Here is a 16,885-nt window from a genome sequence, read left to right as displayed (position 1 = left end):
AACATTTTTACGGGTAAAATTTTTCTTATTTTCATGGCTCAACCTTATAAAATTCTGTGATGCACCAGTGGGTTCAAGGTGTTCACCACACCTCTAGATACATTGAGGGGTGTAATTTCCAAAATGGAGTCACCTGTGGGGAGTTTCCACTGTTTATGCTCATCATGGGCTCAGCAAACGAGCCCTGCACCACATATGGGATATTGTTGTACTCAGGAGAAACTGCACAACAAATTGTAAGTTCCATTTTCTCTTGTTAACCTTTTGAAATTGTAAAATTTGGGGCTAAGGCAACATTTTGTGAGAAAAAGTAACATTTTCATTCTTTTCCTTCCACAATGCTTTAATTTCCTGTGAAGCCCCAAAAGAGCGAATAAACTTCTTGAATGTGGCTTTGAGAATTTTGAGGGGTGTAGTTTTTAAAATGGTGTCACTTTTAAGTATTTTCTATCATGTAGGCCCCTCAAAGTCACTTAAAATTGGATCTGGTCACCAAAAAAATTGGTTTGTAAATTTTGTTTGAAAAATGAGAAATTACTGATAAACTTTTAACGATTCAAGCAAAAAATAAATAAATAAATAATGATGCTGATGTGAAGTAGACATGTGGTAAATGTTATAGATTAACTATTTAGTGTGATATAATTAAAGGACATAAAAATTTAAAACTTTGAAAAGTGCTAAAGTTTAAATTTTTGAAGCACTGCGAGAGGAGAGAACACCTGCAGTGCAAATATGTAGTTATATAACATTATAAATAGTATAACTAAAGTGAATTTTGTCTCATTATAATGTTAGCTCTGCTGTCCTGTGTTATGCCGACACACAGCTCTAGAGCTGAAAGCAAAGCAAGTGAGCAAAGTATCAGTCATTAATTGGTTCACATTGGTAACACCCCTTTTCACTTAAAATAAGCTCTGGAGGCAGATTCTCTGGGAGATCCATGTCCGGCCCATAGATCTTAACAGCTCATTTAAAAAAAGAAAAAAAAAAAAGTGTTATTTCTCTGGAACAAGAGATCGGATCTCTGCTATCAAGGTATCGCTTTACTCAGCTTCCTTTGACCAGCATATTTATAAAGGCGGCTTAGGAGTGTGGATCCTATTGACAGATTCCCTTTTAAAAATAGACAAGATTAGCGTACGTTGCATTTATTGTAGACGCAGACAACGAGAAACTTCACATGCATTAGAACTGACAGCACACTGACTAATGCAAGTCAATGTGCATTCCGTTGTGCACAGGACCCATAAATATGTTCATCTGGACTTACTTTTTGGTCTATGCCTGATGGACCCATTGTAAGTCAGTAAGATTTGAGAAGCCCTTACATACAGAGGAAATTAGATCCTTCATCAAATGTGAATTCTGTAATGAGTGATCCTATGATGCCAAACCGAGCCTAGCGACATAGTAAACATTTATAAAACACTATTGAAAACTACATACATGGCTCTAGATCAGTGATTTCAAAACTCCAGTCCTCAGGGCCCCCAACAGTTCATATTTTCAGGACCACCTTAGTATTACACAGGCAAAAAGAGTCTCTGGCAATTTCGGATGCCTTGATAATAATTCCATCACCTATTCAATACTAAGGAAATCCTGAAAACATGATCTGTTGAGGGACCGGAGAACTGCAGTTTGGGAAACACTGCTCTGGATGAACTTATTCTCCTGATTATATAGAGGAAAGCAAAATAGCCACTGAGGTATATGCAATTTCCTTTTTTGCCCTCTTTTCATTGTCAATTTGCTCTCAACATAACTTCAAATATGGCAAAAAATATGTAAAACACACAAAATATATATTAATATTTGTTGTGTCTATAACAGGACTGGGTCATAATTAATTCTAAAGGGAGAGTTGTAGTATACATATACCAATCTGCCGTAACAGTAAAACCACTCTCAGATGAAGGGAATAACAGGACATATTGTGATAATGCTACATGACTAAGATGGTGTCACGGTTTACCATGACGGAGAGAGGCAATAAGACTGCAGCATCTGATTTCATGTACTTCTGCACTGATCAGAAGCACTTCTTCATATTAAACGGTGCAGATTTTTGTTAGCATTGCAGGGGTTAATCTGTTCAGCTTGGAGTCTCTGAAGTTTCTCAGCTGGGATGATTTCAGCTGTTCAGTATTGGCCACTCCCCTCTCCTATATCTACTGCCTCTGGCAATCTGGATTGCCAGTGTTAAGTCTTGTACTGCTTGGTGAGGAGTGGAGGAGTGGATTGTTGGTAGAAGCGTTTGGAGTGTTTATCTTTGACTGTTGCTTCGTGTTTTGGCTGTGTGCAAATCCTCATCCTCTCCTATTTAGTTTCCCTTCCTTTTCTCCAAAGTGTTCCTCTCTGTGAGTGCATATGTGTATGATTTGGTATTTTCATTCCTTGTTTGTCTGGTTTGTGTATATACATACACTATTCCTCCACACTTCCCTGGGTGGGGGAGGGAAACATATAGGGATATAGGGCTAATTCAGGAGTTCAGCAGGGTACATGGCCCCAGCATCTTCACCATCAGAAGTAATCTGGGGTGCAGGGATAGCTGAGACACCCCTAGCATTAGGGACAGGGAAAGAACCCCTTTCCCCGGGTAATATGACAACAGAATTGTGACAGATGGGATGTATTATTCAGTACATGAAGAGTTAATTCTTGAAGTTGTTATGATGGAAGCAGGAACAAAAAAATATGGGTAACCAGAAGGATTTAAAAACTTGGACAAGGGCCTAATAGAATGGCTAGACTACTAGGATAAAGAATCGCCAAAATGAAAAAAAGTCTAGTGGGATGTTCCCAGCATGCTATGGTTAGTACACATTAAGAATGTTCTACATGAGGAAAACCAGTGAACCAAGGCTCAATGATGAATGAGGCATACAAAGGGGAGCCAGTCTGGTCATATCACATAGAAGAGCTACTGTAAGAAACTGCTGAAAGAGGCAATGCTGGCTAGGATAAAAAAAGGTGTCAGAATACAGTGCATCACAGATTGTTGTGTATAGGGATGCTTAGGCATAGATTTGTACATGTGAACATGGTGACCCCAATCCACCAGATCTACAATCTAAATATGGTTTCATTATGAGCATAGCCTGGTTCCTAACTCTTTCCTATTTCATTTGATGCCTGGCTGGACACAGAGAGGAAAGTTTTAGCGCTTGGAACCATCCATATGGGGGTCACTGTCACGTTGGATGGCTTTTACACTACAAGAAAAAAAATGTTACCGTAAGTACCTCACTTTTTTATATATATGGCAATAATGGAATTCATGTATTCATTAATCACAGTTTGCTGACGCACAGTGTGCGTAATGGATGATATCACATGATGCAATCTAGAACATTGATTAAGATAGTAAGGGATGATAATACACATCAGACTTAGAGGTGTGTTATATATACACACACATTAGACAAATTCCAAGTCAGATCCAGTTTTTCTGCAATCATTAAGTATTTAATGCAGTTCCCAGTTAATTGCCTTTAATCTTTACAATATCAATTACTGAATATTACAAATAAAATAAAAATGTTATTCTTGTAATCACCAAATATCACCAGCATTAGTTTAAGGTTTTTTTGTCTACCATGATTTTGTAAGACGGTGATCAAATCACTGAACCCCACCGACCCCTGGAATGGGCCATTATTAACAGGTCACCATAGAAGTTCATGCAATTGGTACACACAATATACATTATGTATTTGTAACAAGATCAGTGACCAGAAAATTGTACATGTATTAGGTATTTCCATCATAGTTTCTGATTTGTTTCGGCTGCTCACATGAGGTTAAAATTCATAGAATATTTCCTTGAGATTTATTAGTAACTGTTCCATAATGTAGTCATCACACAACTCACGTGCATGATCGGAATCACGGTGGAGTACTTTTATACAACTCTTTATTATCTATGGATACTATAAAAAATAAAAAGATTTAAAATGGTAACATTATGACAAGGTACATCCAATTATTAAATGAAACTTCCATGACTGGTCCTTCTAACAAGTTAAATGTAACCCCTTCTGAGCTTAGGAAAGGATTCCGGTGTACTGTATGGAGTACACTGCCAAATCAATAGAGCGTTCATAGGTGAAATATAGGTTTTCTATGAAATTAAGAAAGGTGACATTTCATATATTTCTTAAAACTCTGAAACGGACTTCCACATTCTTAGCTATTCTCCAGAGAAATAAAACCTATGAAAACCGCTACCTACAGTATATCAAAGGAAACACTGCTAATATAACAGCTCTCCTGACATTACGGGCCTCATGCATAAAAAAGTAGAGTAGAGAAAATGCTTAAAAGGGATCCGGTTGGCGGCTGTGGATAACTACTAACTTCTAATTTCCAGAAACGAATTGGTTGACTGATAGTGTTTTACTAACTAGTTTTAATACATGAAGTGTAGTACTGGTTTTAGGACCTTAATAAGCAGTATTTGAGCAAAATAAAACAAAAAAATAATGTACATCTTATATACACACGGTATATATCTATACTGTATATACCTCTACTGCAGTGGAATATATCAGCATAGCAAAATGTTATATAGGGAAAAGCCAAAAAAGGTGAAAATTGATTTAAAAAAAACCTGCAAAGCCTGCCTTTATAAATGGGAGGAATTTTAAGAAGCAATCATTTCAGGCTGGTAGCAATAAGAAGGCAAACCCTTTTCTGACTGTAAAGCAATTTTGGCGAGGGTTTTTTTTTTTGTTAAAGAATTCTGAAAAATCCAAATGGGTTATACATCCACTTAATCTCAAGGCTTGTGATTCTAGACAGTGATGACCTAACTGGCAGCAGAAAGGTTATCCAGTAATGTAAATTAAAAAAAAAAATAATCACTCAAGAGTTAAAATTATTAGGTCTATGGTAAATAATTCAGACTGGATGTGATATTTTTTCACAATATGCTTTTTTTGAATATTCAATTTATAAAAAAAATGGTTTATGGTTTGTTTGTTTTTTTTAGCACTGTATGTCACCACGCTCAATAACCCGTAAGAGTTTATACTAGCTGTTTTAAAGTCTTACTTTATAACTTCTAAAATATGAGGAAAGGCAACTTATGTAACGGAAGGCGTTTAATTGGGCTGTGGAAGGGATTACCGCCACAAAGAATCCACAAGCTCCTCCACCAGATGAAGTATTCCCCAGCAGGGCATGAAAGCGTTGCTTCAGGTTCTATATTGGACCCATTTGTGATTCGTCCAAGTGCAGTAGTTTTCTTACTAGCCATCAGTTTACAGGAGTTGTCTGCCACTTACAACATAACTGGCCCCCGATGAGGAGTTGATTGTGAAGTATCTCAGCAGCTTAGCTTCTCAGCTGTTGGTGGGACATCTGTGCAATGCATGGAAGAACCAATTTCTCCAGAGGGAAAGCTTCTCTAAGCTTCAGCTCTCTACTCTGCTAACAAAAGATGAGACCCCCCCCAAAAAAATACAACTCTCTTATCATAAAAGAAAATGTCCCTGCAATAAATATTTCATAGGGAAAACGAAACAACACCTATCTAAAAAGGACAGGTGAACAATAGCGCAATATAAGATGAACTATTCACTTTACACATTTCATGCAAAAGTGTAGAAGTTCATTCCCGTGGTACAATCAGGATTTGGAAATTTAAACGGTTCTTCTTGGTTGCGACCATGAAGGTGACGCTTCGGACTATACAGTTTTTCTCAAACGGTCACTGGAAAGAAACCACAAGAGTAAGAGAATGTCTTATATGGCATTATGCAGCGCCATGTGTGCCAAGCACCCCATAAGCGTTCCCTAATTAACAAATCCTGATTGTACCCCTGGAATAAACTTCTACATTCTTGCATGAAAGGAGTGTGCAGAGAATATTTTGTCTAATATTCTGGGATCCCACACCCATTCCATTAGCACCTCAAGAAAATCAAGTGTGTGCACTCCGAATTTTACTACAAAAGCATAATATAAACAATGCGTTTGAGGGACATCTTTTCCCTTGACATTATGTAAGCAAACATGGAGAACAATTTTATGGTTTATTATTCTGAAGTAAAAAGATTGAGAAAAGAGATTGATGTGGTAGAGATCAGACCTTGGCACAGAAGGGCCTGAACAATGAAATTGAACAGATTGCCTTTAAATAAATATTAGCAAGCAGAGGGTTAAAGGAGCCTCGATAGATAAAAGAAGTATATGGACCATAGCCATCCCCGAAGAAGAAAACTGAGCTTACTTAAATGCGTAGGAAGAAATTTGGTCCATGGTCTGAACCGTAGCATCACCTGGTCCCGCCTCCCAGAAACCGTTTGTGGAACGCACAAGTTACTTTCTACTTAGTGAGCACTGCTGACCAGGGCGCTCCTCAATTTGGACAATAACTGCTGTTTACACAAAGAGATTCATCCTACCTTGCAGCCATATAGTCCACCAGACATCTAGAAGCCAGAGCTAAGTAGGTAGGAACTTGATATTGTCGCATCCATGTGGTTGTATGAACTCCAAATTAATCACTCACCTGACTTATATTCCTTAGTGGCACTAATGTTATTCATATTACTCATTAATCTAAGATCTCTCTACATTTTCATCTACATCTCTTATCATGCAGATGTCATTTAGAAAGGGGTTGTGTAGACCAACAAAGTCCTTCTATCCGATATGACTCTCGTATCCTGACTGAAACCACTAAGACCTGGCTCTTGGCCGCGCAAGTCCTGTTTACATAGGGTGGCATACCGCTGAGAACAATGATTTTTTGGGAAAAAAATGATTTCACCTGAACAACGAGCGTTCTCACAAACAAAGCGCTCCACGGTTCAGCACCACCCTACATCTCCTACCTCATCTCAGAATACCACTTTACCCGTCCCCTCCATTCTGAAAATGACCCAAGACTAACATCCTCAATAATCCGAACCTCCCACCTCAAAGACTTCTCGGCTGTTGCGCCAATCCTTTGGAATGCACTATTTAGGACAACTCAATTAATTCCCACAGTTTTAAGCATGGCCTAAAAACGCATTTCTTTGGACTTACCTATCACCTCACCTTTCTAACTATCCCCATATAAAATTTCCTTCAAAATCAAGACCCTCGTGGAATCTGTTCACACACCCTCCATGCACTTAATAGCCCTCTGTGTCTGTACGTGTCTGGCTGGTGACCGAATGATGCAGCATGTGACTAGTACAAGCACTTTTTACCCTTTACGTCTCTCTCCTCTTTGCTCATAGATTGTAAGTTTGCGAGCAGGGGCCCTCACTCCTTTTGGTATCTGTTGAGTTGTGTTATTTTGTAATGTCTTTATTGTCTGTACAAGTCCCGTCTAAAATGTAAAGTGCTGTGGAATATGTTGGCGCTATAGAAATAAAAATTATTACTTTCATAACTGGGTCACGCCAGGCTGCAACCGGAACGTGACATCAGCGGATGTCAGAGCCGGCTGCAGCCTGGGGTCAAGTGATGCCTGTGGGCGGTCAGCAATAGCGCTGCTCACAGGCAACAATGACCAAGGGAGGTATTTGCAAATCTTATTTCCACCTTTTAAATCGACAGGGGCATTCTATATAGTAATGGACAACCTCAATCTCCACTCCCCCTCCTTCTTTGACAGTTTTGGCTTCATAGAGCCAGAGAAAGTCAGAGATAGATGGAAAACAAGTAGGTGGAAGGTGCACTTAACTGTTTGGCCACTCCATGATGCACTGATCGCTTGTACTTTGTTTGAACAGCCATTCTGTGCTGACAGATTTCCTTTAAAAATCAGCAGCCCAATATTGTGTAGGTCCCCGTTACAGTACCAAAACTGCTCTGACCCGTCAAGGAATATCTGAAAAGGGTGACTACAAGTATGAAACATTATTGGTATGTCCACAGTAGGTATGGATACACTCCACTGTAGAAGGTGCTCAGATAGGATACCTCTCTTTATATCCAAGTAAAATAGAATCTGGTACTCTTGAACCTAGAATATATGATTTCTTTAGCAATAGCAAGCCAAAATAAAGCAACGTTGGGGCCTCACACAGATACCTTCATCAGACAAACTGCTGTACTATAGAGGTGATAAAGAGCAGCGCCACCAGAGAGGGGGTAGTATCCCAGAGAGAAGGCAATGACTGAACATTAAAGAACAATCGTTGGGATGAGGAATGAGTTTTATTCTCAAAACTTTCCCGACACTACAAATTAGGTTGTCTCAAATGAATACACTGATGTTCAAACCTTGTACAGTACAGACCAAAAGTTTGGACACACCTTCTCATTTAATGATTTTTCTGTATTTTCATTACTATGAAAATTGTACATTCACACTGAAGGCATCAAAACTATGAATTAACACATGTGGAATTATATACTTAACAGAAAAGTGTGAAACAACTGAAAATATGTCTTATATTCTAGGTTCTTCAAAGTAGCCACCTTTTGCTTTGATGACTGCTTTGCACACTCTTGGCATTCTCTTGATGAGCTTCAAGAGGTAGTCACCGGAAATGGTTTTCACTTCACAGGTGTGCCCTGTCAGGTTTAATAAGTGAGATTTCTTGCCTTATAAATGGGGTTGGGACAATCAGTTGTGTTGTGCAGAAGTCAGGTGGATACACAGCTGATAGTCCTACTGAATAGATTGTTAGAATTTGTATTATGGCAAGAAAAAAAGCAGCTAAGTAAAGAAAAACGAGTGGCCATCATTACTTTAAGAAATGAAGGTCAGTCAGTGCGAAAAATTGGGCAAACTTTGAAAGTGTCCCCAAGTGCAGTTGCAAAAACCATCAAGCGCTACAAAGAAACTGGCTCACATGAGGACCGCCCCAGGAAAGGAAGACCAAGAGTCACCTCTGCTTCTGAGGATAAGTTTATCCGAGTCACCAGCCTCAGAAATCGCAGGTTAACAGCAGCTCAGATTAGAGACCAGGTCAATGCCACACAGAGTTCTAGCAGCAGACACATCTCTTCAACAACTGTTAAGAGGAGACTTTGTGCAGCAGGCCTTCATGGTAAAATAGCTGCTAGGAAACCACTGCTAAGGACAGGCAACAAGCAGAAGAGACTTGTTTGGGCTAAAGAACACAAGGAATGGACATTAGACCAGTGGAAATCTGTGCTTTGGTCCGATGAGTCCAAATTTGAGATCTTTGGTTCCAACCACCGTGTCTTTGTGCGACGCAGAAAAGGTGAACGGATGGACTCTACATGCCTGGTTCCCACCGTGAAGCATGGAGGAGGAGGTGTGATGGTGTGTGGGTGCTTTGCTGGTGACACTGTTGGGATTTATTCAAAATTGAAGGCATACTGAACCAGCATGGCTACCACAGCATCTTGCAGCGGCATGCTATTCCATCCGGTTTGCGTTTAGTTGGACCATCATTTATTTTTCAACAGGACAATGACCCCAAACACACCTCCAGGCTGTGTAAGGGCTATTTGACCGAGAAGGAGAGTGACTGGGTGCTACGCCAGATGACCTGGCCTCCACAGTCACCAGACCTGAACCCAATCGAGATGGTTTGGGGTGAGCTGGACCGCAGAGTGAAGGCAAAAGGGCCAACAAGTGCTAAGCATCTCTGGGAACTCCTTCAAGATTGTTGGAAGACCATTTCCAGTGACTACCTCTTGAAGCTCATCAAGAGAATGCCAAGAGTGTGCAAAGCAGTCATCAAAGCAAAAGGTGGGGTGGACATATCATTGGTACAACAAATGCAGATGCACAGGGGCCCAATAGATAAAGGGGCCAATTTCCACCTCCAAATCCGGTGGCATTGTGCATTATGATGAGCTACTGGACTGCAATGGGCCCATATATTGCTCTTGCCCAGGAACCCTCTTCTGTCTGTGTCCGCCACTGTAGAAAGCAGTTACCGTATGTGCATATGTAACCGATCTGATTCCAATCCTTTTTTTACATTGTATGTTCAATCTAGAGCTAAACGCCATATTATAATATTTGAATAAGGAACAGATATAGGGCCATGAAATAATTTCACATGGTTCTAGACGCAAATGGGAGAAAAAGAGGGACTAAAATGCAGACAAGTCAAATAACTTCATCTTCCAGTTGCGGTTCCTCAGGAGGATAAGATGAATAACAATAGGTTTGCATTTACCTGGAGGACATTATGACTTGGACCAGAGCGCTAAACTCATTTTCTAAATAAATTAGCTCTGAAACCCTGGATCTTCCCAAGGAAGGACAGATGGGGTGCGTTCCCCTCGATCCTAGATGAACACAAAGCCAGACATTTGTCAGTTTCCAATGCATGTGATTCTGTAAGTTCTTTGAATTAGTAGTCTTCATTCATGCCAGGATTTGTACTAAAGCTGTAATTATTCCTGGTGGAATTTATAAATATTTCAGATGTCACCACACAATTAGTGAGAAGTAATAATCTGGTATTAGTTTCATCAGATACAAGTTTGGCAGAAGCATGACAAACACAATGCACCTGGCACTGCAATATGTGTGGATACAAACTGAGAACATGTCACTACTTACTGTATATACTAACAAAATGCATCAGCACACTGCAATTAAAGGGAAGCGGACGCCTACGAACCAACTATATGGCTGCATCCATCTTGTAACCATTATAAGTTTTATTACATAAATCAATAGTACATATGAAAATAAGGAACTGTGTAATATATCTTATCAGAGAGATCTGCTTCTTTCTCTACCAGGACTGATCATTCTCCAAATTCTCAATTCCTGGTATTCGGTGAAGACAGACTTTCCCATTACTGAGATAGAAGATTACTCACTCACATACTGTATATATTTTGGAAAGGGATCAATCAGATAAAAGCCTATGTGCAAATTACGTTTGTGATATCCGTATATTGTGTACATGGCTATAGGCTCCCAAAGTACAGGCCAACTGCATCCATAGGACTATACCAGTCCTTAGGGACACAAGGGGCAACGAATGCAACTATATAGCATCTGATTGAGGCCTCCATATAAGACCCTGTTCACACTGTATTTCTGCAGTGCATCCAGGGGTTAGCAAACTACATTTCTGTGCTCACCTAACAAGAAGGACCCTTTCAGTAAAAAAAACAAAGTTTATTTGAACTCAATTCTTGTCATAGTAGCCTATGGTTCCATCAGCAAGTTCGTCAGTCATGTTTTTATGGGGATTCTGATGAAACCTTGCACTGCAGAAGCACAGTGTGAACAGGGCCTAAGTTTGAAACCTTTCCAAGTGTATAGGTCACACACAGGCCATAAACATGAGGTGAACATAGTCTTATCAACTCTATAGAGAGTCTGTTTTCCCTAAAATGCTAATTAAAACACTTTTACAGATATGTAAAGGACTCATATATATACACACACACACACACACACACACACACCTGTAGTATAGATTTTTGTGGTCAAATTAATATGCAAGTGGGGCTTCTGTGCATCCCATCGTGGCCGATGGTTCAGTGCCTCGATATGCCCTCTCAGTTTGCATACTGAGCATTTTGCCATATCTTGACTGATAGCGCTTAAGCGAGTACTCCCTGAACGCCATCAGCGGCTCTGCACCCCCGCAGTTATACATTGCTGGCTCCTGTCTGCAGTACAATACTGAGCACCAGCCAGTGATGACCCTGAGCATAGTTGGGCTCCTGTAGCGGTGCATTGAGCCTTTGGCCACGCCAGGGTGCACCAAAGCCTCATTTGCATATATAATAGTTTGGGTTTTGTTAGCATCTTAACCCCTATAACATCATTGCTGTAGTATATAGATTTCCATGGTTAAATCCCCTACATACCTGTATTAGAGGTTTAATCTGAATTTTGGGCTGACAGACTAACTTTAAAAACGGAACCTTTTTTTTTTTTTTTTTTTTTTTTTTATAAAAAGACTGTAGTGTATAATTCTATAAGACATTTTTCAGAAGCCACAGGACATGCAGTACAGATTGCCTGCTAACGGTAATTCACATTGTCTTCCCCCTTTATTATAATTTATTTCCCACCATCAATATGTCTCTAATATTCTGCATCGCTCTATAGAGATTCTCACCATTTGTATCCTTCTCATTCCCCAATGGGCCCGTAATACAAGTTCCCTAGATCAGCCACATACACTAGGGCCAATTTCATGGAACTCCATGTATACTGCTGCAGTAACTATGAGGACACAATGTTATTTTCCAGGCAGATTCTGCTCTGAAAACAGCCTGAAAAAGCAATAAATGCTCAAAAGAACGAACAGAAGAATTCCAATGAAAAAACAACATGCTGTTCTTATGTTCATTCATTTGAATGTCCTTTAACTGGTTTAGGTTTTCAAAGGGGCAAAATAGTTAAAAGAAGCGAGATAAAGGTGTTGTCCACTATTTGGGACAACCACTTCTCAATCCATGTTTCCCCCTTTGAAATAACACTTACATTCACCTCCCGTGCCGATGCTGTTCCAGCAGTGTCAGCACTGTCTCTTCCAGTGATTGAGTCAGTGTGATGTCACGCGAAGCTTAATGCCAATCAATGGTCACTTCACTCTCCTCACCTTCGGATGTATCACATACATCCGGAGGAAGAGAGCAGCAGCGCTCACTTCCTCTGGACGTAAGCAATTTGTTGGAAGGTGGGGAGAGTCAAGTGGTCGCTGATTGGCCGCAGGGTTCGCGCGAAGTCACACTGACTCGATCGCCGGGAGAGACAGTGCAGACACCGCTGGAACAGCACCGACACAGGAGGTGAATGTACGGTAAGTGTCATTTCAAAGGGGGAAACAAATGGATTAAGAAGGGGTTGTCCAAAGTAGTGGACAATCCCTTTAACCAAATATTCAGGTGAATCTATTAGGAGAGTTTTACCAGAGTTTTTGCTTCAAAAACCACCAATGGTTTCTTCATTGTTCAATGGAGTTAAAAAAATAGAAAAAAAAGGAGAAAAGTGCCTTTAAAAAAATGACAAACTATTGAAAAGAGCAAAAAAATAAATAAAATGTCGGCGGTCAAAATTGTTGAAATAGCATTCATGAAACAATAAGGAACAAAAATTAAAAAATAGATGGCATTTCTTGAAGACTCTTCTTGAGAAAGTTGGCAGGTTCGCCCACCTGGAAATGGCGTGGTGTGCACATACCATAGTGAGGAAACCCACCTAATCAAGGCGAGAACATACAAACTACGTGCAGATGTTGCTCTTGGTCAGACTGGAACCTAAGTGCTGCCAGGGAACAATGCCAACCACTGAGTCACCAAGCAATGCCAATAATTATTGGATTGTTGGGAACTGGCACAATGCTAATCCTACATTATAATGTTATTCTACACTCAGAAATTAAAAAAAAAATGTATTAGAAGAATGTTGTCATGTGCAGAGATTTCCAGCCAAAAAAAAAAAATTATATATGCATACACAGTACATAATTAGATAACATTATCTGATTAGGACTGTAAGAATATCAGTAAAATGTATAAGATAATGGCCAAAATCATACTGCGCTCAGGCAGTGAAGCCTCTGGAGTAAAGCAAAAATTTCCTATAGAAAGCTCCATTTCAGGTTGAGAAGATACAAGTCTCAGCATTATAGATTAGAACGAGAACCCAATTGTGAGGACTGGAATCTGGGATCTGTCCCGTATTAATAGAGATATTACTATACTGGATAAAGCTTAGTCCTAGCGCTTGTGGCTAATTAATGGATGTAGATCTAACAAGGAATTACCAGCAATGCTCCCTAGATTCATAATTATATCTTAAATGATCTTCTGAAGTTGGGAATTATGGCGAGATCCAATTGAAATTAATGACGTGGATATATGGGAATAACACTGGGATGTCGTATTCTGCGGTGGGATACAGCAGACTGGAAGGTGTAATGTAGGATTTCACGTGGCTCATTATTACACTCCGCTCATAGACACTTCCACATAGCCCCCCAGGAGACATCTCTTCACCTTCCTGGATAAATCACACATTGTCACCCGCCTCCCACACAGATCAGTCAAGCTGCAGGGTGCCCCCTCCGCACTGTAAGGTCTCAGTGGCGACATCCAGAACAATATCACATCATCTGGTAAACCCATCACTGCATGCAAATAAAGTCTTCTCAACAAAGAAGAGAGCGTGCAAATATCTGGAGGAGGAGAAGGACAAAAGACTGGTACAGAAAAGACAAAAAAAAGAAAGAAGGGGGTGGAGGATAAGCTTAAGTGCTCCCTTCCTTGTTCCTGTAATAAAGCTAGAGGTGAGGAGTATACAGACTTCACACTGTCACTTCTGCACAAAGCCTTCTTCATTACACTTTGTGGATAGATGACATCACGCCAAAAAGATGAGGAGCGCAAACTAGCAGTGAAAGGGTTCAGTCCTAGTCCCTACCATTCAGTGCCATCCATCCCCTTGTGACAGCTCCTATAGTCATTCTTTATCCTGGAGCACTGTGCCCACCTTACATGGACACCCGCATACATTTAACAGCCTTTTACCCCGAATATCCTGCTTCGGAATCTGATTACAGATCGGCTAAACTTACACGACCGTATAAAGAGGAGAAAAAAATAAATGATTTTTCATGCATTGTCCTCAGTACACATCAGCAGCTAGTAACACACACTAGACAAGTACAGTTTATGTGAAAGAAGTGCAACGTATCCACAAAAGCTGGATGCTATATGGGTGATGCATTTTTTGTTTTGTATGCGTGCACCCATAGACCACATTGGGGTTGTGTGAACGTTGCCACATAGGGATTAGAATTCTAGCAAAGTAATCATCAATGTAATAATAATAAAACAAATAGAAATAGATATCAGCGCAGGATACAACTCAAAGCAAAGGAAAACACTGGAGCTGTAACCTACAATAAACTTTACAACCAGGAGATGACAAGTCCAGGAAAACAAAGAGCAGATCCCAGGCAGGACCAGGACGGCACGCTGCGTCCAGTGATGTCACTATCGTCACCATATTAGTCACCACGTCTAATCGAGCGGATAGGAATCTCTTTGAGGACAATGTATTCAATTATTTTAATTGATCATTAAGCTTCCCCAAGATATGTATTAAGCATTCTGACAGTCCTGAAGGGATAGGTAGGTCCCCGTGCCCATCCACCTGGACGACTAGGTCCCCGTGCCCATCCACCTGGACGACTGGGTCCCCGTGCCCATCCACCTGGACGACTGGGTCCCCGTGCCCATCCACCTGGACGACTGGGTCCCCGTGCCCATCCACCTGGATGGCTAGGTCCCTGTGGTCATATCCAGGACACTGGCCAGTAGAAGATCACACATGCACTAGATCACCTCTAGGAGCCCACTGTGAAAGGAATAAGACACATGAGCAGCTCTAGTGCCCGCCTGGCACTGGCTCTTGGAGGAGGTGGAGCAGCTGTCACATCTGTCACTTACTTTATCCTGTTTGCAGTCCTCCAGCTGAGGGGCCACAGATGCAGCAGCAGGAGGAGACTTGAGTGCGGACTGGCCGGGGTTACTGGGGCTGGAGCTACTGGTGGGACTGGAGACCCCCTTCTCCCCAGTGTCCACTTTGATGAGCCTGTGCTTGGGAGACACATACTTGACCTCAGGGGTGGGGGATGGTGAGGAGGGGGACTGGGCAGTGGGTGCAGGGGGCGCTGTGGGGACCACGGAGGAGTTTAGGGGAGAGCTGGAACCTGTGGCACTGGACGTAGTGTACGGATCCTCGAAGTCCCTGTCCTTCTGCAGCTTATATGCGGCCAGGATGTCGGGCTGTCCTGCCGGGGTCACAGGGAACTGGGGCACTGTGCAGTGGTGGTGATGGTGGTGGTGGTGCCCTCCAGCCTGGCACTGCCTGTAGTCCGGCTTAGGAGGGGCAGGAGGGGGCGGCTTGGAGCTTTTGAAGCCCAGGTGTTCCTTGATCCATTTGGCCATGCTGCCGGCGCATTGCTGTCCCGTGCTGGAGGCTGATGGGGGGCTCCCTCTGCTACTGATGCTGCTGCGGGGGGGTTCTGCCCGGACGCTTCTGGTGGAGTCCAGGGGCTGAGGAGGGGTAGTGCTGCTGCCAGGAGCCGGGGAGTGACCGCTCAGCAGCATGAGAGGACAGAGCCGGGAGAAGCGCTCCAACCGGGCGGCCGCTGATAGCATCAATGAATGAGCCGCGTCCACACCACGTTATATACATACACACTACTACTACGGCGGGCGGGCGGGCGAGGAGGAGCTCACCGCGCCACCTAGCGGGGGAGCGCCCTCCCAACTCCACCGGCTTTAACCCTTCACACCTTACTAGCGGATGAAGCTGAAGTTAGGGACAACTTCAGATGTAAGGAAGAAATAAGGCACTTATCTAAATCACATTTTTATTTTTTAGCTAAACTTATTTAAAATTATAATATAATAATATAGCTTTTATAGATTATAAAAAACAGGTAGGTGACCTGCAGGAATAAGACAGAATTCAGACGAGCGTCTGAGAAATCATTCAATATTCATGCAGAAAAGAAAACAGACGATTTTCATCCACATGACCACGGCCAGCTCCGGGTTTTTGTGGGCCCCGGGCGAAAGAGTCTCAGTGGGCCCCTTTAACACATACCACGATTCATGATGCACAGATACAGCAGAGAAATATATATATAGTATAATGCCAAAGATTTCACTTTTTATATTTCATAAGCAATATCTATAGTAAATTCTACAATAGCTCAGAAACCGGCGAATCCTCACAGCGCACAGTGCAGACCGGACAGTATAGTCCTCTATACAGTATAATGGGCCCCACATAGTCCTCTATAAGTATAATGGGCCCCACATAGTCCTCCATACAGTATAATGGGCCCCACATAGTCCTCTATACAGTATAATGGGCCCCACATAGTCCTCCATACAGTATAATGGGCCCCACATAGTCCTCTATACAGTATAATGGGCCCCACATAGTCCTCCATAC

At 41.6% G+C, this 16,885-nt stretch overlaps 1 protein-coding gene across 3 annotated transcripts in view; it reads right to left on the bottom strand.

Moving 5' to 3' along the window:
• Positions 1–16,146, bottom strand: part of SHF (Src homology 2 domain containing F) — a 331,977-nt gene extending 315,831 nt beyond the window's left edge. For 2 of the 3 annotated variants that reach the window (XM_073652898.1, XM_073652899.1), the window contains exon 1: positions 15,367–16,146. In XM_073652898.1, the coding sequence (XP_073508999.1) occupies positions 15,367–16,080 (714 nt within the window). In that variant the 5' untranslated portion in view covers positions 16,081–16,146. The remainder of the gene's footprint in view (positions 1–15,366) is intronic. The other variant, XM_073652896.1, reaches the window with a different exon arrangement.
• Positions 16,147–16,885: the final 739 nt, after the last annotated feature.

The sequence above is a fragment of the Phyllobates terribilis genome, unplaced genomic scaffold (assembly GCF_046119375.1).
Source record: "Phyllobates terribilis strain yellow unplaced genomic scaffold, ASM4611937v1 Scaffold_11__3_contigs__length_659146591, whole genome shotgun sequence".
Taxonomy (NCBI): domain Eukaryota; kingdom Metazoa; phylum Chordata; class Amphibia; order Anura; family Dendrobatidae; genus Phyllobates; species Phyllobates terribilis.
This window is presented reverse-complemented; position numbering and strand designations above follow the sequence as displayed.